Here is a 23,852-nt window from a genome sequence, read left to right on the forward strand (position 1 = left end):
ATATAGCAAACATGTAGTGTTAAAGTTTCTTCATAGTAAACTGTCCAGAAGCTTTGGGGATTTTTTTTTTCCCCATCTCTAGTCATAATACATTTTCTTGAAATTTTAACTGTGAATATGGATGTGGCTGGTATCTGTTTAACACTACTCTGTTACCTAAGCAAGACTTAGAGTTATTAAAATACCAATAATTACAATTCTTCATCTCTCTTGTAAAGCCTTGTTGTTTAACAATGAATTTAATTTTCCCCTCTCGAGTGTCTGTCCCAAAACCATGTTTTTGATATTGTATGCCCATAACTTGCTACATGTATCTTACAGAACTCAGAGACTGAACTGGTCACCAGAAATATCTCAAAACTTTTAAAGAAAAAAAGAGGTATGAGTTGGTGATGAACTGAAAACCATTTCAGAAAACAACCTGCTAAGAAGCAGTCCTGTTTTAAAACAACCAAGAAGCAAACTCCAGTAGAAAGAAGCTATGCAGAATCTAGAAGAGAAAAAGCCAGAAAAGCCCTCCAGTCACAGGTGACAAGTCAGAATTTATGCCACTGAATAAAAGGTGCTCTCCACCCTTCTCCCAGTCACAGGGGATTCATGTGTATGTATGTGGCATTATCTTCACTAGAAGATAACAGCAGAAGGAGATGAAAAGGTTTTGATGAGCATGACCTAGGAGTACAAACAGTGACACACAGAAACACCAGGCAGACTGAAAATGGCAGGGAGTGATAAGGAGAAAGCCATATATAAAAGGTGTATCTATTAACTTGGCAGGTACAACAGAAGACAAAACTGTGTAAATATTAGAATTCTTGTTGCTTCCAAATAAACAGGTTCTCATGCATCTGCACAGTTCTCATGCCTGGATCTGGAAGCCAAGGGATCATGCAATGAAATGCAGATGTGTTTAAACCACACAGCCATTTAAATTTACCCAAAGCCTAAAGCATTTAGCTTCCTCAACAGAGAGAGGCAACCACCTGAGGGAAGTGCCTCTGCAAATACTAATCAGTGATTATAGTTTCACATGAATGCCCCTGTTTAAGCTATTGTTTGTTACTCCTTTTAACAAACTTTCTAGGTGCAAAAAGTATTTTAGCCATCTTGCTTTATGTCTGCATTTCATACTCCTTTAAAGAAATATGGTTTTGGACATTCATATCAATTAATAACAACAATTAACAGGCCATTTTCTCTTGTTTTTAATTTTTCAAGACGTAGCACAAACAGACACAAAAACATATAACAGCATAGATGAAGCTGCAATAAAGCAATGAGGAAGAAAGCTCAAACAAGAGCACTTTGTCTACTTGCAATAAATAAATAGATACATGATATTAAGATGCTGCTTCTTTGTCAGTCAATGTCTATATGATTTTTGTATTTTCCCCTTATTTAAGGATATCATTAAAAGCTCTCTAGAATAGTTGTGAGTGACCTGTTAGCTCATGTAACACAAACCCACTGTATGCATATGGGGAACTTGCAATCCTAAGTACACCTCTGTGTGCAATAAAATTTAAATAAATAAGGAAATAAGCAAGTAATAAATAAAATAAAAATAAAATAAAGTCTGCCCCCCCTCTCCCTAAAAGGAGTTTATTTTCCTTTTCCAGACAAATGGCCTAGTTTACATACTAAGTAGGTACTTCCCTACAAATGTGTAATTGAAGTTTTTTGAGATGAACAAAAAGATTAATGAAACAAAGACAGGGAGGCACAGAATCAAATAAATTAATCAGAAGATCCTTCAATGCTTTTACATCAACTGTTGTTTTGAGACTAACCTTCAGCCTCACCTGGGTCTTAATCTTTGCCAAAGCAAATTTTGAAAGGCGTCCTCTCCAGTGTAATCTATCCACGGCTCAAGGTAAATACCCAGTTGTTTACAGCATCCCTGACCCACCAGTGTCTGAGGTAACTTACCACCCCCAATGGTTATCTTTACAGCACTTTCAGCTCCTACCTGTCTGAGTGAACCCTGACTTGTATCCATTAGCTGATCCACCCTCTGGGGTCGTGGACGGTGACACCGAAGGATTTGGTTTAGCAGAGAGGCTAGCAGCAGATGATTGCCTGCTTCTACATTCTGCAAACGAAGCAGCTACAGTACATATTAACAAGGCCTCCTTCAGCAGCAAGGTTCAGCAACACGGCGTGACAAAGGTGACAAAACGTTAGGAGCATACACACAGCACGTACAACAAACAGCGGCAAATGGCAGCATTCAGCGAAAATACGGACTCGCAGTTCAGGCAGCTTTGTCCTCTCATTAACAAAACCTCCCTGGGGGCCACTCAGGGGGCCAGGCAAATACACACCAGATGCTGCAAAATGGCAAGAGCTCTCAGATCACAGCTTCCAAGAGATCTGAAGGTATTGGACATGTCCCAGAAAACACTCAGCGACTTCTGTGGCACAACCTGTATACAAACTGTCATATGTTGCCTTTTAAAAGGAGAAATTGTGCTGAAACCCAGATTTTTAATTTGCCTCCACAAACCTTCAGGGAGATCTCAGTGTTGTTAGTGTCCTGTCTGGATGAAAATTGAGTTGAGGGAGGAGAAAGTCACCTTGAAAATCACATATTAATCCATTTTTAAAACTGAGATCTAATCAGGATTTGTTTTAAGAGAAGGGTTTAATTGCTTAAAAGCACTCTTCTTCTAATCAGACCTATAATGTAAGTGAAGAGTGAGAGGTTACCAGATGGATGGTAGCAATACGGGGGGTAGAACCTATCAAAGTAATGCCCATGAGGTTGACTCTTGGTTGATTTTCTAAACTTTCATGGGTGCTCAGAACACTTGCAATTAGCATATAACCAAAAGTGAAACCAGTAGCTGCTTCTTCCACATGTTCATTACTCCTGACTACATCTACCAGGACACACACCAACTCCAATGGCATGAGCATCAGGGAGAAAAAAGATTTCAAAAGTAAAATAAGGTTTCCTTTGTCTGTATTTGGGATTTGACTATCAAATTAAGCATTAGTGCCATTTTTCTGAAAAATGCTGTTGAAAAACCACACGCACTCTAAAGCAGCAGTTAATTATCCTTGTAACGGAGCAAAGCAGCTGAAGCCAGGATCCTTTTGACCCACTAACTGATACAAACTAGAATCACTCATACAGCTCAGTGATAACCATCTCTTTCTGGTGTCATGCTGCTATTCACATCAGGATGTGACTCTTCAGATGTCTGTCAGTCCTCCTGCAGAGCTTCCCCTCTCCTCTCATCAACTTTTTAGAACAACAGGGACCAGATCGAACTCTGTCCTCACTGAGTGAGACCACAGATGAAAAGGTCAGCAAGTCTGCACATAAACCAACTTGGTAAGCAGGTAAACCAGTCTTTCCTGGAGTCTTTGCATGGTTCTAGCTCCAAAATCCAGCATCCTCCAATAAGAGACCCCATAGCTACCTTGCCTTGGGGTCACAAATGTACCCTCTTGTAGCATATAATATCACACAGGCTGCTCTGGTAGAGGGTAAGACCAAGTGTGAAACTTTGCAAATGGCAGGAGTATCCAAGTCTTTGCTTTCCCTGAGATCCATGACCTGAGCTTTCTTAATCTTATGGCATGTTAGCTATCCTCAGGCATGAGACAGATTGGATTGCACCTGCAAAGATGAATATCAGTGGAAAACCAATGCTGCAGCCCTGGCTGTGAGTCACCTTGCTTCAGGCACATAAAGGAATCATCAGACTGAGTAACCTCTTTTCTTCTACCAAGATGACTGCACACTCTAAGGTGGGTAGATCTAGGGCTGCCACCAAAAGTATGGCGAGATGAAAGAAGAGTGTTTACAATCACATAGTTATTATTAAGACTTAAACCTCTTTGGCAAAATTCAAACTTCAGTGAAATCAGTGAGAATTTTTGCTTCAAGCAGTTGCCTTTGAATGCATACATTTTCAACAGCAACTTGCAATTTTCATTCAACATCACCCCTAACAGCATAAAACACCCTGAATTGAATGGACACCTTTATTACCTTTCCAGCAAATAAGGGGTCCCTTTGACAGCACACCTTGGGAGCTTCTTACTAGGTAGTACTTTAAGTGCTTCTGCTTCTTTGGCTGAGTGGTTAATTTCAGGTTGATATGATTGGAAAACTCTGTGAAGTATCGAAATCCTCTTTCTCCACAGCCTATACAATTCCCAGAAAATCCTGGAAGAACAAAGCAGAAGATACACAAGCAGATTAAGTGTCTTGTATTATCTGCTAGGAATAAGGCCATCTAAACCTACCTGAACATCCAGTTCCAAGGGACTGGAGGCCATTTTTTCCATATTAAATATCCATGGGTCCCAGACTGCAGTCATCTCTCTCAAAACAGTGGCTAATCCATCAGAGCAATTTCATACGACCAAAATGAACATCAAATGAATTTTCCCTGAGGCTTCTTATACAAAATATTTTCCAAGTAAGCTGAACATTACATTCTATTCAAGTCTTGAAAACAATCCCTTGATGTCAAGATTTACCCAGTCAAAGTCAGGAATGCTTCAGAATAGTTTAAAAAACCTACAGCTTCTCAAGAAAGTAACAAATTTAGGGACAAAGGCTGTTTTTCTGCAACGTTTCCAACAAGGTTTCAGAGAAAGTGGTGAAGTTTTGAGTTGAGGTCTGGAGGATACGATCCAGACTAAGAATTATAAGCAGCCTTGATTTCCAGTGCCATTCATAGCTATGTTAATGGGAATCTGGCATAATGATGGCACCAGTCTAACATTTCATAGAACAAAGCAGAGGGCATGTTCTGAAATGGGTCTGCCTCAAAATCTTTGTAGTTTGAATCAGCCCTCTATTATCTAATGCTGAACAATTAAGCCCTCCTGTCTTACTTGTCATGTCACTTGTCTCTGAATTGCTTTCAACCCTTAATGAAACAGATTTTCTATGGAATATCAATAATGATTTATAAAAGTGCTAGCAGATTCATACCTAGTGGACATGCTTTATTTTTGTTTGTTTGGGGTTTTTTTCCATTTACTAATTAGTTCAAGATCTATAAGAGAATAAATTTTTCATTCTTGCTACTATTTTCCACAATGACAAACACCTTGCAGGATGCTGGTTCCTACAATCACCTGTCAGCCAAATTAACAGGTTTATGACAAAGATATTCAGTGTTTTTGACAAAATGCCTTATTCATAAAACTCTTAATAATTAATCCATTGTCTTTAGCCTTACTTTGCCTCATTATCAGCTTGGACAAGGATGCCAAGATGCAAATCTCTTCATTCCTGTTTTTCCTTGGAATGAATCATTCTTTCCCTGCTCCCTTGCAGCCCACAGGATCTACTGGTGCATCTCCAGTTTTCAGAAAGAGTAACCAGGGTCTCACAGAGCTACTGAGTCAGTTCTTTGCTGTTACAGAAGCCTTGAGGCACTCCAGCACACCCACAGTGCCAGAGACGTGAGTCACCAGGCTCATCACCAAATGAGACCAGAGATGATGGATGGATGGATACAAAGCTGGGATGGGGGGCAGCCTTACCAACAAAGACAGGCAGTACCACATTAAATCATGCTTAAACACCATCTGCCTGTCTATCAGATAGTTTTTACTGGTCAACTCCTGACACTTCCCCTGCTTAGCAGGGGAGAAGCCCCTCTGAATCTGAAGTGTACACAGAGTATCCCATTATCCCACATCCCCAGCCATAGCCAGCAAGGGCACAGCACACCACAGCCTCAATCTACCTCAGGCCAGGGGCATTTCTGCCTTAGGCCCAAAGGTTTACAGTGTGCAGTAGCATATTAAATGGATTTAATGGAGAGGTAACATTAAAGCACAAAACAAAGCTGTTTCCAATAGTTACACAACATATTGCTGGTCTGGACCAGAATTTGAGCAATGCAGTTAAATCAGGGTGTTTATCCTTTGTTATTATTTCTTTCCTGATGAAAGGTCTTTCTGAATATATCCTAGGCAGAACAATGACTGGAGGGAGAAATGAGAGAGTAAATTCCAAACAGGCTAAAGGAGCCAAAACACATTAAATCACTTCTGCTATCCTGTTAAAATGTGTACCAGTTGTGATCCAGGCAGAAAATCTAGGTGCACATAGGCCTGCCTTCAATTACCAAGAGACATTGTTGTTTTAAAATTTTTAACTTCATAAATGTAACATATTATGACATAAGTGGAAAAGGAGGAGGGATATCCCTGTATTGGGTTTTGGGAAGCAAACTGGTCCCAGAATTTCTACTGGAACAATGATCCTGGTGAAGCCAAGGGCAGAAATCATCTCTTAATAAAAAAAACCAAATAAAAATTATACATTTAATTTTCAATACTTGCATGAGCATATTTCTTCTTAAATGAAAATGCTGTAAGCTCCAGCAGAGATAAAGAGTATATGGGTAGTTCCCATCTAGAATGCCAGGGCTGCAATTGACTTCTGCCCACACAGAAATCTAGGAGATTCAATTGTAGTTAATTGTGGAATCAGGGACTTGTTTTAAAATGGGCTTTTAAGGCAGGTTCATCTACAGATTTGATTTAATGAAATCACTCCTCTCCTCAACATATTTCTAATAGAAGGTTATTATCTGAAATGACATTAGATGATTTTCAACTGGCTTTTTTTTTTTTTTTCTCTGAATTATTATGGCACAAAGGAAAAAAGATATCTTACCTAAAAGTGCATTTTTTCCATGATCATCTGGCAAAAACCTCTTGTCAACAGCACAGACTAGAATGTGCTCAGGAAGGTTGGGAGATTTGGCTCCTACTAGCAGGAAGCCTGCTGGGATATCAATTTGCTCCATGCACAGTGATACTAACCGTAAATCCTTGCCTGCTTGACAAAAACCTACAAAATAAAGCAAAACAAATGATAGCTCTTCAAAAGAATTCATTTAATTTTCTTTGTTTTATCAGTAACAAAAAGCAAATGGGCTTCGCAACTTGATGCTGTAACTGGGGTTTCAATATATCCTTTTTAAGGGAAATAGAGGAAACTGAGATAGCATCTCATCAGAACCACGAGCTGAGGGTTTTTCAGAGGCAATAGATAACATTGTTTTAAATATGCTGAACATATACAGGCACAGAAGAAATTTAAGTGGCCAAACATTAGACATCAAATGGCTCCGAAACCCAATTTTTCAAAACAATCAAAATAAGAGGATAAGCTTGATTTAATAACACAAAACAACTCTTAAAACAAGAGATTATTTTTTCTTTGCCAAACTTTAGTTTACAGTTTTTTCAAGAGAAACAATTTTGTCTTTGTTGCTTGTAGAAGGCTAGGAATGATACACAAAATCCATTAAGTAATAAAAAAGAAGGATAAAAATTGATGACAAAAGTTTAGTAGTGGCTACTAAAAATTATTTTTTGCATTAAAATAATTAATTTAATTTATTACTAATTAATTAATTTAAAAATCTATACACATTCTAGAAAATCCAGCAAATTAATAATTTACTGCTTTTAGACCAGTAAATGGTATGAATCATGTTTTCCCTAAGTCTCCAGCTGAGTCTCTTGAAGTCTCAGTGGACTGCATGACTTTCAAGTCCCCAATTAAGTTTTTTCCCCACTCAAATACACCTATGCACACAAAATAAGGACATAACACTGCTTCTTGGGCTTCTTATCAATGTAGGGCTAAAGCAGCAGAAGTGTGCAAAAATGGGGACCTGAGAGAGTTTCTGCTGTTCTATGCCCTGCAGTGAGCAGGTAGCAGGCTGGGTCACACAGAAAGCACTGCAAGGCAACCCAGAGCAGTGTCCAGGCTAAATAAAACAAATAAAGAAATTCATAATCACAAGAATCAAGATTGCTGTGAAATTTGAAATTACTGCAATAGCTATTAAGACTTCAGCTATCACTACCTATTACTTACATTTGATTTAAAATATTATTCATGTAGTCCTTAATTGTCACAGAAATTTTAAGGAAGAAGAAAAAATCCTGAAGACATTGTCTAAGCATCTGGTAACACAATGTGATCACAGTTTAACCAAAAGCTACCTCAGCCATTACTGATACATATGTCTGTGCTCTTTGCCCCAGTGACAAAAACCTATAGCAACCTCAGCAAAAATGATGGAAGTTAATGGGTTTTGGTTTGTCTCAGAACTGTAGGAAGCACAGAGCATGTGTAAAGTGGAATGCTCAGAATCAGCTTGCATGAATTTCCTCACAAGCAGCGGCTTGCTGAAAACAGAGTTCATACAGGTTCAGTCTTGTGCCTACACCCACAATGTGCTGAACCAGCTTTTGGCTGAATGGTTTCTTCAGTTCATCTCAATTCAGCAGCAGCTCCAAAGCCAGCTTGGATTCACTCCTCACACACACCTTTTTCCAGGCAATGAATTGAAATGCAGCACCTAAAGTTTTCATGTATCAATCACTGGACTATATCAACAACTTACCAAGAAAAACTTACATACGTTTTAGGAGAGAAATATTAAATCTGTATACTTGAAGTACAATTAGTTATTTTCTGATCAGGTGCCACTTGATTTTAATGTGTTAAATTCTTCTTAAGGCATGTTCTCTAAAAACATATTGATCTTAGTCAAATAGAAAGCCAGGCACCAGACTAAGTATTAGCTAGACTTTTTGATGTAATTTAGAAACAGTCTCAGATAAACCCAGAGGAAAAGTCCCTTACATCCAAAATAAAATTTGTTATTTAAATGTTTATGCCACCTGGGTATTATATCCAGAATTTTCAAAACTGACCTTAAATATTTAGGCATTCAGTGAAATTTGAGTAGCTGACATGCTTAGAAATCTAGATTTAGAATAGAAAAATTACCCACTGCTGACTATGTGGGCAAACAGGAAATCTGTAGATAAGGATTATGAAACAGCAAGTGCAGTAAGATTTCAACACAGATTTAAACCTGTCTTTTACACAACTAGCTTCAAGCCTGGTCTCTACCTAAATATGTTCTGGAAATGTCCAGAAGCACAAATGGTGACCAACAAGAGGCTTTTGAAGGAATTGCTAGCAACAGCAATACCAGCACAAGGAAGTCAGTGCTGCTGTGTGTCAATACAGACTTGCTCTCTGAAGGAGCACACAACATGGAGACGGGTGAATATCTTATGGGAAGCTTTGAGCCCCGTGGAGTGCTTGAGGGTTTTGATGTCCCAGTGAAGTGAAGCAGTGTTCCACAACATCCCAGGTGAAAGAAAAGACTCAGCTTTATCTGGGCGACGAGGAAAACAACTTCAGCTATGCTTTGAGCAGCTGTGTGTCACCATTCTGCATCAGTCCCCAAGGGAGAAGCTACAGCAGAACCCTACAAAACATCATCTTAACAAGTTTACAAATACAATTCAGTAATGGCCTGCTATCATGGGAACAGCAGCCTCTTACCTGAGAGGCTGTAAATCTTTATATACTTAATATTTCCCACCATTTAGCATATGTAGGACTGGACTGTAGAAATGCTGCATCCTATCTAATCTGCAAACAATTCCTACAATTTACCCCCAGCATCATCTCCTACTTATCCAGTGCTTCCAGACCCCTTGCAGGCTCCTCTTCTCCCTCCTCTCACAATCTCCTCTGGCATCCTCCTGTGCTTTGCCTGGCGACATCTGTGGATCAGAGAGGTATGCATGTGCAGACTGGCTGACCAGCACATGCCTCTGGGATGTTCAGCCTGTGAGAGAGCTAGAATTACTTTGCTGCCCCAGGGGAATTAAGTTTGGGGACACCGATGTCACCCAACCAGCTCCTGAACTTCACAAATCTTGTTGAAAAATTCACTACCTTTATAATCTCTACCCCTCTGCCAGCAAGGGCAGAAAGCAGCTGCCAGCTCAGAGCTCACAGCAGACTGCCAAAACCTCGTTTTCAGAGGTGGTGAGATAATAAACAGGGCTGATACCAAATGGTTTCCTCTGGCTCCCCTCCTGCAGAGGGGAAGGGATCCCAATGGGTGGGCAGTGAGAGAGGCAGCACAGACCCTCAAGCCTCCATGAGCTTTTTTCCTGCTCACTGAACAGCTGCCACAGGAGAAGCAGGGAGGGCTGCAGAGCCTGGCCAGGTACAGCTAAGATTTACTTCCATCAGGAGATTTACTTCCATCAGGAGAGATGCAGAGGATGCAAATCTGCTTCTGTGCAGGAAAAGGTTTGAATTTTCCTTCAAAGACATGCAGATGGTGTACTTCAAGAGCCCTTCATCATCCTTCTTTCCCCTGACTTTTAGGGCTGAAAAGCACTCTTTTAAGTTTCTGCTGCTTTTTGAAACTGAATGAGGAAATTCCACCCAAAACACATTGATTTGGAAGTGAGTAACTCACTGTGGGGAGATGAAGGGAGGATTAACCCTCTATTACATTGTCTTTTTCTAACTAGTAAGCACCACACAGACCCCAACCTTATTTTCTTTTCTGTTTTGCATGATTTTTGCATTGGTAATTAATTACCTGTTAGAAATAATAATTTCCACATTAGGAAAGACAAGACATAATGTCTCAGTACTAGATGAACTTGTGCTGTCAGTGTCTAAGACTTAGAACAATTACAATCCATTTACATTTCATAGCTATTCATTTATAATTGTGCTGGCACCTACATTTCTATGTCAAACAGCAGTAAAGCATTTCCTCTAAAGAAGAATGGCACTTTAATTTACTTGTGTACCTTTCATGAAAATCTAAGTGCAAAGAGAAGAAAATATGAGTCAGTGAACCAAATCAACTTCTCTTTGTGAAATCTTTTATCGACATTGAATTATAAAAAGCAGAAGTCCAAAGCTGAACTGCTGAACTACAAAAAAATACAGAAAACCAACATGTTCTCACAGGATCTCAGCTTTGTTTTAAATAAAGAACAGGCATGTATATTTCGATTAAATATTTGCAAATACCAGGAGCAGTCACCGAAAAATTAAAATATTAACAGCATTTACAGACATCTTCATTTCTTTGAAAGAAAATTCACTAGTTTTTGCTTCTGAGAAGCATATTTGCATTCTCCAACATCACTTCATTTAAAGTAATCCAGCCCCATCTCCCTGAAAATGTATCCCCGCGGCTGTCAATGACTACAAGTGCTAGAATCTTCTTTAAAATGAAACCTGTAGCTATCTTCCCTTTCCTCACTGTAAGAATAAGTAGTTTCCATGTGGGGTACCAGCCCCTTGTTGCACTGTAATAAATGGGGTATTTGCATAAGGAATTAGCTTCCAGGAATTACATATGAATTAGGGGTCACTGTCATTCACTATTGTAACCTCACAGTAACTGATCAGGTGTTAAGTACCTGCTTACCTAATTGCTTCTGAAACTACCTTGGCCTTTCTTTAAGCATCAGGTAAATTGAGGATTTGCTAACAAAAGAAAGGTGATACTATTGTGTTTCCCACAGCTTGCATAGAATGTTATTCCACAAATTAGAAGCAGCCTCTTTTAAAGCTACAGCAAACAAGCAAGTGGTTCAGAACAGCTCCTTGCTAATGCAAGAATTTTGGTGCCTATTTGAGGTACTTGTATGAAAACAAGTAACTAATTTTTGTTGAAACTCTATTTTAATGGAAGTTTTAGTTACAAAAATTTGTGTTGAGCAGGAAAAAAAAAGTCCCCCCTCAAAGCCCCTGAAAATAAGCTATTAGTCATATATTACTTTCATGACTAATAGCAAGGCTCAGTGGCAAATGCAGTTGATCTTTCCAACGGGCTGAGGAGAGAGTTAAGAGATCCAATACTACAACCAGCTGAGAAAGAATCTCCAACAAACTCACCTGCAAGGCACTTATTTTTTTTTAGCTGACAACTAAAGGCCTTAAGATCTACCTTCTACACCCATATGATTGACAAATGCATCTGAATAAAAGAACAAGTCACCACAGAAAACAATATGATGGCTATGGCACACATCCTGAATTCAGGAAAAGCAAACTGCACAAATACCTTAAAGGGAAAAAGATTACATCCCACCTGATCCAAAAGGTGGGAAACAGGTTTTATAGCAAGCAGAGCTATGAACTGCAGGTTCTAGTACCAATATTTTGCTCTTGGATAAGCAATTGAATACATGCTTAATTTAAAGTATCCAAACACAGTGAGTTCAAATGGTCTATTAGTATTGTTTAACATCTTCGTAATGTTATTTACCTTTGCAATTAAATAACTAAGATAAGGGATGCAAACAATGGCAGTGATCCTGTCTTACATCTCTGGAAGGCATACTCATGAGATGAAAGATGAGCTACCAGATTAATATCTTGTTGAGATATGGTCTGCAGTGTGAAGGTTTGGGAACCAGGGCATTTTAAACAATTATGTAAAACTGTCCTAACAGATCACCAAAAGTATTTGGGGAAAAAAATAAATCAGTTTTCCTTTCCTCTTCCAGACACAAAAACAGTGCTATCTTAAAACAGTTCCTTGAGAACAGCTCAAAGTAAGGCAGATTTTGTAAACTCAGAATGGTAAACTTAAAAATGAGTAATGAAAAACCCTAAAATTGTGCAAGATGTAACACAACAAAACTTTCTTATACAGTGCTTTGATCATTAAAGTCTTACGGATAAAAATCAAAACACAAAACTGCCCCTGAAAGGTCAAGTTTTTCCAGGACACACTAAGAATTTTAGTATTACATACATATAATATGTGAACTGAAAAATTTACTTCTCCTGCTCTCCACAGGAGATTCTGCAGAATTTATTGATACTTGTCCTCAACTGAGAACACTTACCTAGGAATACATAATTTTATACTTTCTCCTTCCCTCCTTCAAATTTACAAGCCTTCAAAGACCAGAAAACCACACTTCTGTGTGAGTAACAAATTCTCCCAGAGATATTCCCCATCTTTTTACAGCATCCAGCCAGCCCTTCTGTTCTTTGTGCTACAGGGAATGGGCAGTATGCTGTTACAGAGGTAAACATGCTTTTGTGAGCTGCATTTGGAAGTGGAAAAGGCAAAGATGACAACACATGTCACAAACATCCCCCAAAAATATCAAAGAATTACCAGTGATTGGTTCTTACTTCTGTCACTTCATATAACCAGATACTTCAGTAAGGTACAAAACCATTTTACAAATGACAGCTTTTGATGAACTGTGCACAAGGAATTCCATGATTCAGGAGGATATCTAATAAAATGTAAAGAAAGGCATTTGGACCTGGTGGGAACAGTTCTTGTTTTCAGGTGTCTGAAGCCAGCAGGGAGATGTTTTAACAAGAAGTACATCTAATAAATATAAGTAGATCTTCCTTTTTCGAGGAAGGTAAACCTTCAGAATAGAACAATTTTGGGGTAAGATGAACCAATCACATCAATGTTTCTTTGGCTAAGTAGGTAGGTGCATGCATAATGACCTGATTCTTTTCTTAACACATTTAAACCAAAACAAATATATAGTATGGTCAACAACTTTGCTCATCTTGAGCAACAACAAATTTGGACAGCTGAGGGTAAGGAAGCAATAGCCAGCAGGCACACAGGGATGACAAAACTGACAAGCTTCTACCACCAACCTTCTCATCACCTCAGCACAGAAAGTACACTAAGTGTTCTCCCCATTTTCTTTCTCCAAACTCTTCCTTCTGCCCATGGAAGCAACTAAATCCAGCTTTGCCAATGTTTCTGAGAATCATTTAGGGATAGACTGAGAACCAGTCATACTGATGCCAACTAAGGTAACCTCTTTGAGGACAGTGAATCAATAAAAGCCACGGACAAAAAAGGGCTTTCAGAAACTAATGAAGTGCCACAGCCAGTCCTTGACTGCTTCTAAATGATACTTTAAAGTTTATATCCTCAAACAACTCCTTCTAATCCATATTTTGTCAGAGCTAAGGCTTTGACTATAAACTGTATTGTCAGACTTCAAGGAATTGGAACTGTAGAGAGTGCACCCTGTCATAAGAATCAGTTGTGAAGATAGTACAAAAAAAGGGATACCAACCATCAGTAGTGCAAGACCCTTCTGGGGCAGGTTTTTGTGAGTATGGGATTGGTGGACTACTTGAATCTGACATGTCTTCATCCTCTTCCTCATCTTCCATTTCATTAACAGTTTGGTTGGTAGAAAAGTCCAGGTTTCCATTTTGTGAATAGCGATGTACTAACTCTTTATCCAACTCTTCGACCTTTGGCTTCACATCTGAAGAATAAAAATAGAAAAAAAAATAGTGAAATACAGCAAAAATAAAAATAATGTAGAAAATTAAAATTTAAACAGCAAATTGAACTTTTCACCAACTTCTAATACAACAACTATCTCCTTTTAAAATAACCAGCATGCCATTCTTTCCCCTTAATGATACCCAAGATTTTGTCATGCAAGGAACTGCTGTGCAGTTTTTGCTATTTATTTTTTTTAGTGAAAAACACCCCACCCTTCACACACCCAGAAAAACAAGTGGAATGTGCCATACTTTCATGGTTACCTTCCGGCAGGAACGGAGGCTGGTCAGGATCCAGGTACAGCTGAGAGAAGATTGGCCGTGGGACAACGCTGCTACATCTCAGGGAAGCTTCTATGGAGTTATGAAGAGCTTCTTCGAAACGGGCAGATTTTAATTGCCCTGCATATGAATTCCCCATGATCTAAAAACACAAAGGAAACAGCTGGTAAGGAGATGGGAACATCCATGCACAGAGAATTTACAAATAAAGACAAAGACCCTACAACCACCACAGCAAGAAAATATGCTGTGGAAACAACATCTCTGACTAGCACTGCACATTCATGTTTCTCTCTCAATCTGGCAGACTGCATCCTTCTGTTCCACTAAGCTTTTAGCTTGTTTCCTACACATGGCTCTGTATCTTCTGCTTACATGGCCTCTCAACAGCCTCAAGAACCTGCCTGGTATAAAAATATTAATGGTGGGTTGATAAATTCATTGTTATTTGGGGTTTTTTTTAGAATATTCAGGGTAGAATACAGAAGGGCACTTAACAAAAAAAAATTTAAAAATCAAGTTGGGCTTCGTCAGTTTTTGTAAAAGAGTGCATTTACACAATTTTTCACTTGTATGTATGCCATTAAAAACTTTACATGAAGACATCCAATAACTTGCATTTTTTCTCTTGCTCACATTAACTGAAACTACATGGAAGGTCAGTTTCTGTCTTTTCAGAATCTCTTCACCTCCTGTCTTCCATGTAATACTGCGATTTACATGTAGTCAGACCTATCAAAGGATCTAATAACAGATCTCTTATAACAGAAGATATACATAAAAAAGAGAGAAATAAATAACTTCTAAACCACATGCAGCAAATGCACTGAAATGTCTTTATTTGAAATTATGCTTTATACTCATAGAGTGATAGCAACCATTTAAATATCTGCTTTAACAATTAATATTTCTGTTTCTACTGATGACAAACTTAGGAACTTAATTAAATATTCAAGCACAAACAGACCTGTAGATCATTTCTTCTCCTTGGATGGCATCACACAGCCCAGAGACTGTTATATTTGTGCACCCAGCACCAGGATACAGACTCTTAAATTCAAACATTTAGCAACAGGGTGGCCATGGAAGGTTTTAAAATGAGCTAAGGGAGACTCACTGAAATATGAACTTTTCCACTTTGCTAGATCATTATACCAAATGACATTTGCTCCAAAGAAACAGCAATCTAACATTTTCCAATACTCAGAACACAAGACTGAACTTTCAGAGACATTTATTTCAACGGAGAAAAGTTTTCTCCAGTAAAATCAACAGGCACAAAAGTATAAAACCTTATAACATTATCTTTGTACTTCCCCTCACTAGATGTCACCTAGCCCTAAAAACAGGTGAGACCTTGGCCAAGAAGATAAGCTGACATTTTGAAAACCTCCAGTTCCACTCCTGCTTTATCACTGGGTTGCTCAAGGTCCTCAGGGCCACCTGTAAAAGGGCAATAATCATGACAGGCACTTCCAGCAGCCTTTGAGGTCTGCTGGTGCAGACAAATACCCAAGAACTAATTATTACTACACTACTGGCTACACAGGTGTGAAACAAATCAAATTATTCACCTCCAATCTGGGAGAGAAGGTCAGTTCCTTGATCAGAGACTTCATGCAGCTTTGGGAAAATAATTCTCCATCTCTGATTTAGACTGGCTTTTAAAACACTCTGTGGCAACTACACTTCTCTACCCCAACCAGAGACAATGCTAGATAAAAAAAACATTTCTTAACCTGACAAATTCTGCTATTTCAGCAGTGAAATACCTAAGATAAGTAGATTCTCTTTTCTCTTCTATATATTTCATTACATTTGGAAATGGCAGGGAGTGTGTACAAACACACAACTACAAAGTTACACTGAAGCAGTAAACTAAAGCCTGTCAGATGCCTTTGACAAAAAGAATTGATGGAAATCAGCTATGTGTCTGAAATACTGATTTTACATCATCAGTGATGATACATCCATAAATACAAAGTGACATCATGACAGACTATTATTAAATTTCATGCAACACAATTTAATTTCTCTGCTATTTATGTCAGGGATGATGTACTTAAGGTAAGATTTCAGGAATGTATTCAAATTAAAAGACTTTAGTTAAAATACCATAATGAAAATGAATCAATCTTCATGAATCAGAAAATTTGCAATTCCCACAGCACCTCCCTGAAGTCTGTTCATTCTCCATGTTTTCTACAGCCTACCTGTTGTATAAAATCTATGACAACTACTTTAATTTTGATGGGAAGCTATTAATAAAGAATAGCACACACAGAGCAAAAATGCTGGCAATTAAATTTGCTTCCCTGGCACCTCTACAAGGAGACTTGCCTGTGAATGGAGATTGTCACAGATTGACCTGAGAAAGCTGGTTAATGTCACCAGAGGATGTTTCCAGCTTGCCAAGAGAAAACAACACTGGTGGAAATGCCAAGTAAAGAACAGCTCAGGAAGCACAGCTGGTGTGAGTTCTGGTCCCTGCAGCGTGGAAGCAGAGCAGGAGGGATGAGGAAGGGATGAGGAAAGGATGAGAAAGGGATGTGCTTGTGCAAGATGGGGCAAGCAGAGGTACCAGGGGGCAGAGTGGCTGCAGGTCCTGCTGGGCTGCAGCTGAGGAGCTGGGAGCCCTGGAGAACAGCATGGGGCAGCTGATTTCCTAACACTGCCTGGGGCCATTAGGGCAGCTGGGCCTCATTTGGAGTTCAATAGAGCTGGGGAGGGGAGAGCAAGGGCTTTTCCTTCTGCAGGGGACAGGAGGTGGCAAGACCCTCCAAGAGAGAGCTACTGCCTGGTTCAGGTTGTGCCATCTTGATCCAGCCTCCCCAAAAGCCAGGAGCACCAATTCAGGAGTAACTCCTTAGTGTTTCCGCACTTGATTTTACCCCTAAATGCCTGGTGCAATTAGGAAATGGTTAATTTTCCTCCTGACAGTGTAAATGGGAGGCAGCCTCCAGCAAGCACACTCAGCAGCAGCAGAGGAAAACGTGCTTTAAATGGGCTCAAGTGTGCTGAGGGGGCTTGAGGAGGCAGCAGAGCCTGGAGGAAAAATAAATTGATGCAAACCACCAAAACCAAAGAACATTTCTCTTATTAAGACACATATCTGCATTTAAATACGACCAAAGCCAATGATTTAACATAACTCAAAAGGTTACCCAAATAATATGTCTATCCAACAGTCACGAATGAGGTCATTTGGTGAAAATAAAACAAACCAACCCCTCCTGCTTTCTATAATAAAATTAAAACAAGGTTTTCTTAAAATTCTGCCCTTCTGATGCATCAGTGAGCTCAAGAGGATGTGGGAAAGACATTCCATTGTTGAGCTCATTTGAGCTGATCTGACACAGAGACTGAGAGAAAACAGAGCTGGACTTGATGCAGGAGCTCCTCCCTGAACTCACAAACCTGTTTTTATGCTGCCAGCTCTGGCACTTCAGGGCTCACCCTCGTGTCCATTGTCCCACACCCAGCAACACAGCTCAGAACTCTGCTGGAGCCACCTGTGTGCACAGAGAGGTTTCCAAAGGGCAGGAGGTTTGATGAGAGGGTAAATAATTATTTCAATTCCTACATGCCCACTACTTGTAGCTAGCTCAGCACAGAGCTGGTTAGAGTCCCAGCAATGAGCAATCTGCACATCTCTAATTCAGTATTCCAGCCCTCACCTTTCATTTTACCTGCACCACTGGATGGATACCAGTGAAATTCTTAAGTTGCCTTCTTCTCTTGGCAACCTTTGGAGGTCTGTTTTGGATTGAACTCTGTAGAATGTTAGTATGTGCAAAGTGTGTGTGTATTTACCTACTATACTTTTTCCTTCCCCACATCTTACCAAGGAAGGAGGTTCAATTTGGCAACAGTCCTTCTAAGGCTTCCCCTCTTCCTCAGCAACTTTCCCACTGCACACAGATGAATTTTATTTAATTTCCTTAAAATTTATTATGGGGATTAGAAGACATTATCAGAATTGAATAATTTCAAAATTAAATCTGAAAGAAAACATGAAAACATTCGGGAATTTCCTAAAATTTAGATCACCCACATCCCCAGGCTCTGTCACTCTCAGGGTTCTTCTCAGATACTCAAATACTAAGGCACCACCCAACACATCTCCATTGCTGCTGTGCTTTTACAAAGCAAATTTCCTAAACCCACTTCAAGTTGTCATTGCAGTGGCCCATCATTGAACTATAAACCATGAGATTTGCTGGAGTGAGAACTGCCTTGCAACAGAGCTGGAGGGCAGCCCTCCCATTTCAATGTCTCCTTGCAGAAACACATGAAAAAGGCAATTCTGAAATTCCTCTAACCTGATCACAGGTAAAGAAGGATTATTGCTATAGCTTTTAATAAAACAATCAATACTGGCATTCACTGTGAAAAGCAAAACTACAATTACCTGAGCTTCTATCAAAGCAGATAGAAATGGAAATAACAAAAGCAAAATTTCAAAGGGAATTGATTTTAACACTGCCTCACTTAACTGTGTGGTGAAGGACTCATCACTCTTTCAAACCCAGAAGCTGAACTTACAAAAAGACCTTGTCAATTCAAGCAAATAATCTTGTTTCATGTGGTCACCCAGGTTTCAAAAGATCTGTGCAGAAACATGGCATGGGATGTTTGAGAAAAACCAGAGCCCAGGTCTAGCAGTGTGTAAGTACAGTAAACACTGCCCACTTTCAGATAGAAAAAAAAGGTGACTATGCTTTTTTACATTTAAAAAAAAAAGAAAGTCACCTCTGAAAAGTGGATCATTACTCAATAACTCTTGGGAGCCAGAACTGCACACTGAGTTGAAGGCTCTGCTAGTAAAAATATAATCAGATCATTCAGTACACCAGATACCACATATTTGGCCTCCAGGTGGGTCATGACCCCAGAGACTTTAAAGGAGAGGAACCGAACTGGAGGATGAGGGAGGGGGTGAGTGTTGTTGTTATGGCTTAAAGCAATTTCACAATTACCTGATAGGGAATGATGAATCTGATGCAAACACCCTCCATTAAGTCAGCTCTATCAAGTCCTTACTTTGTGTTTAACCTAATAATGTAATTGTGTTCTCCAAAACACATAATCTGGCTTCTGATCTGGCCTACCCCACAGAAAAGTTTCTCTTCAAAGGGAAAGAAAGCAAGTTCCTCCACAAAGGCATTGCCAGGCCCAGCACAGCTTCTGTATCTCAAAGGGTTATCTCAGGAAAAGAGAGACCAGGCATCTATTTGTGCTGCAGAATAACTGAACTGGTTGTTTCAGGTACAGCTAGTGTTTTTGATTGTTTACATCATTCTTAGTCATGTCCTGGGAGTATTATTTTTTACCATTAGAGCATCATTAGGATGTACCCTGAACATGCATACAGCAGAAAGAATGTTGGGTAATAATGACAATAACAAATATATACACTCATTAAAAGTGCAGACGTCAAAGTCAGAAGTCTATGTACAGCATCAACTGCAGCATTCAGTGGGGAAGACTCATGTGTGACTCAAAATAAGATTGAAAGGTGGAGTGGAAGCCTTACTTCATAACCACTATAAGATCCCTTTCTTCCCCCACCTCACAGTCTTTTCAAGGTCTTGAGAGTCTCATCCTGTTTTGTCTTCATCAGCTGTAAAAGAGCTTACAATCTTATGTAGCAAATGACAGATAAATAAGTCATTCACAATGCCTTTCACAGTACAGTTTCCACTCATCTTTGTTTTTCATTTTATTTTTAATAAAATATTGTTTGCATCCAGTACCATATTTTTTCCTGATGAGGTTATTTCTCTTAATGCTCAATTAATGGTATCTGTACTTGGAGTATTGCATCAGATTATCTGGGATTTGGACAATTCCTTGGACAGAGACAGAAAAATGCACATACCACAGAGCTACATGCAGGATGGTGGAAGAGGGCAGCTGTTTCCCCTCAACATCAAACAGAAAGCAAATCACAAATGGTCTTAATATGGAGGCTGCTATGCCCTTACTGCTCCATCCCTTCCACCCCAAGACTATTCCTACAGTCCTCAGGAACAGCTCACAAAACAATAAACATACTAAAGATAAAATTAACACCTGGATGCAGGATGGTGTTACTTAGTAGAACTTATATGTGTTAAGCTATCAACTTCAAATCACCCCCAAGTGCTGCAAAAATTAGGTCTGAATTGCAGTTTTAGAAATTCGGTGACCTGGGAATTTTCAGCTTCACAGAGTGAACCAGCAGAGATGTAACACTGAGGCTGGCAAAACCCACCAAGAATCAGCAACTTAAACACCATCCCATCTCCTTCACCTAAAGTTTGAAATGTTTCTTTAGCTCTTTTTAACAGTGTTATCCACAGAGCTGTGCACACAAAGAACAGTTTACAACCACGATCAAACACAGAATACACTGAGAGGCACAGAAGTCTCTGCAAGCTGGGCTCAAGTCAAGTTTTACAAAATGGCAATGGCTTTACTTTGCTCCAGGTTATGGCTCCCACTCAGGAAAAAAAATGCTGCATTCTAGATAGGTTAAACTCTTACAACACAGTGAGAGGAAAATTCATGCAGTCAGTGCACCAACACATTCCTCTAGTGAGGACTGAGGTGATTTCAGATTAAGCATGTTCCAAGCTTGATTGGATGCCATTTCCTCAAAAAACAGATGCAATAAGCAGATGAAGGAACATATATAAAAGCTTTCAGGAGTTAATTATGTGGCTTTAGACTACTCTGACTGCAAAGCTTTTGGAGTATTTTCAAATGATGTTATGAAGTTAGCAAATAAGTTACTGCAGAGGTTTTGTAGGGTTTTCTAATTAAATTTGTAGAAGATGAAGCAAATCCTTTTATGCTGCAGGGACCTTTCACAGTATACATGGGAAAAGGAACATTACTATGCACCTTTAACAAAAGGGATAGGCTTCTCTTTCAATAGAAAACCCTTCAGGTAGGAAAAAAATGTTATCCTTCAAACATTGCTTTTGATTTTGAAGTTTAGGTATTGTTAAAAGACTTCATTATTTTAAAAGGAGTATATGCTCACACAGTCGTGGCAGGGATGGCACAAATAAATCACAAAGGAGCACTTTTGAAAATCTCAGCCTGCTTCTTTAAAACATGCATGCTCATACATAGCTTTCCCCACTTAGATCTTCTGTCCTAAATCAACAGGACTATTAACCACATTATTGAGGCCAGTGCAACACAATCAAATCAGCAATGATGTTTAATCCTAGCTATAGGATCAAGGGGTGTTTTTGCTGTGTAATTTTAATTTTACAATTAGTTGCAGACACGAATTACAATTCATTCTTTAACAACCTGGTGTGTTTGCACAGTCAGTTATGTGTCTGAATCACCTCTGTGCCCGACAGGATCATGAAGCAGATCCTCCTGGAATCTCTGCTAAAGCTCTTGGAAAATAAGGAGGTGATTGGTGACAGCCAACACAGCTTCACTAGGGACAAATTGTTCCAGGAAACTTGGTAATCTTCTACAAAGGGAAGAGTGGTGAGAAGGGATCCCATGTGGAGGAACCTCACAAGCTTGGGAGGGGGTTCCATAAAAACTTCATGAAGGTCCTGCACCTGGCTGGGACAACCCCAGGCATAAAAACAGGCTGAATAAGGAACAGATTGAGAGCAGCCCTGAGGAGAAGGACTTGGGGATGTTGGCTGACAAGAAGAGCAACATGACCCAGCCATGTGCACTTGCAGCCCAGAAGCCACCCCCATCCTGAGCTCTGTCAAAAGCAGCGTGGCCGGCCAGCCAAGGGAGGGGATTCTGCCCCTCTGCTCTGCTCTGGTGAGACCCCACCTGCAGTGCTGCATCCAGCTCTGGGGAATACTAAGAATCATGTAAACCTGCTGGAGCAGGTCCAGAGGACAGCCATGAATATGATTAGAGGGCTGGAGCACCTCTTGTGTGAGAAAAGGCTGTGAGGGTTGAGGCTGCTCAGCCTGGAGAAGAGAAAGCTCCAGGCAGACCTCCAGTGCCTAGGAGGAAGCTGGAGAGGCACTTTTGACAAGGGCAAGGAGCGACAGAACAAGGGGAAATGGCTTTAAACTGAAAGAAGACAGATTTACAGTAAGTGTTAGGAAGAAATTCTTCACTGTGAGGGTGCTGAGGCTGGGGTTGGAACTAGATGGTCTTGATGGTCCCTTCCAACTCAACCCACTGTATGATTCTATGAATTCATTTAGCTACCACTCTTAGTAACACAGCAGATAAAATTAATATCATATGTAAGCAATTAACATAATAAAATAAGCATTAATTTGTTCAAGAAATGCATTCAAAATCAGAAACTGTTCCCAAAGCCAGAGTATTTTAATTGAAACTTCATTATTTTTATATACATAAGTGTTCATATACATAAGTGTTCAGTCATAAGCTATATATATACATAAGTTACTCATTCACTAACAACATATATTCCATTAATACACAGATCTTATTGCAAGTTACTAGCTAATAACTGTATTTAGTAATTATCAATTAAAACAAACTATTCAGGAGCATTAGAGATATAAAATCTATTTATGTATCTATTGTAATAAATCTATTTATTACAAAAATCTATGAAGTAAACTATCTTTCCAGATGTACCAGTTAATTTAAAGCTTTGTTTCTAATGAAGATTTAATGTTCATTTCAAGAGAACTGTCTGTTATATTCCACCATAAAAAAAAATACCATAACTGGGAAGCTCAGTGAATAGTCTTTCTAAATAAACACAAGTCTGTGTTTGTCACCAATTTTATGCTGGTCATTATCACTAATTGCTGACTTTTATGAATTATGTTTTTGGTTGTTTTTTGGGTTTTTTTTTCCAGTTGCTTCTACCCTGAGAAATTGAAAGGCAAAGTCACCAATGTTTCTCAAGAGCCATGTAATGCCATAAAAAGAAGCAATCACAATGGCATCTCAGCTGGTATTGCTGGTGAAAATGAAAGGGATGACCATCTATTAAGCACTTTAGGACTGGGCACCTGGGAGCTGAGCACTTCACCTACAATCCCAGGCATACTTCCAATGCCTCATCAATGGATTTTGTGACCAACCCTTCAACACAACTGAACTAACAAAGACCACTGTATGAAGCCAATGATAATGAAGTAATTTCCAACCACTGAATTTGCTCAGCTTGTTTGTATTTAATTTTTTCCCTGCAAGTTCTCTCTACACCAGTTCTGATCTGCCTTCAGAACTCAGCACTGTAAGTACATATTCACCTGCTTGGTATTGCCTTCAATAGGACTGTGGAGTAGGACTGTGAAATATGGCTTAGCCAACCCTGTATGTAAATTATTGTAAATTCTTAGGCCACTGAGCTACAAAATTTTAAGTCTTAAACATCACAGTTTATGCTATTTATTCATTGCAGGCAGAAGGGATCATTAGTTTATGCTATTTATTCCTTGCAGGCAGAAGGGATCATTTGGATAGG

General features: G+C 39.3%; 1 protein-coding gene across 9 annotated transcripts in view; it reads right to left on the reverse strand.

Moving 5' to 3' along the window:
- GREB1L (GREB1 like retinoic acid receptor coactivator) overlaps positions 1-23,852 on the reverse strand; it is a 128,656-nt gene that overhangs the window by 43,766 nt on the left and 61,038 nt on the right. For 3 of the 9 annotated variants that reach the window (XM_056483771.1, XM_056483774.1, XM_056483770.1), the window contains 5 exons: positions 14,387-14,558; positions 13,915-14,112; positions 6,659-6,835; positions 4,004-4,180; positions 1,970-2,107 (listed from right to left, as the gene is read on the reverse strand). In XM_056483771.1, the coding sequence (XP_056339746.1) occupies positions 1,970-2,107; positions 4,004-4,180; positions 6,659-6,835; positions 13,915-14,112; positions 14,387-14,555 (859 nt within the window). In that variant the 5' untranslated portion in view covers positions 14,556-14,558. The remainder of the gene's footprint in view (positions 1-1,969; positions 2,108-4,003; positions 4,181-6,658; positions 6,836-13,914; positions 14,113-14,386; positions 14,559-23,852) is intronic. The other 6 variants (XM_056483776.1, XM_056483775.1, XM_056483778.1 and 3 more) reach the window with 4 other exon arrangements.

This window comes from Oenanthe melanoleuca, chromosome 2 (assembly GCF_029582105.1).
Source record: "Oenanthe melanoleuca isolate GR-GAL-2019-014 chromosome 2, OMel1.0, whole genome shotgun sequence".
In the NCBI taxonomy this organism is placed as follows: domain Eukaryota; kingdom Metazoa; phylum Chordata; class Aves; order Passeriformes; family Muscicapidae; genus Oenanthe; species Oenanthe melanoleuca.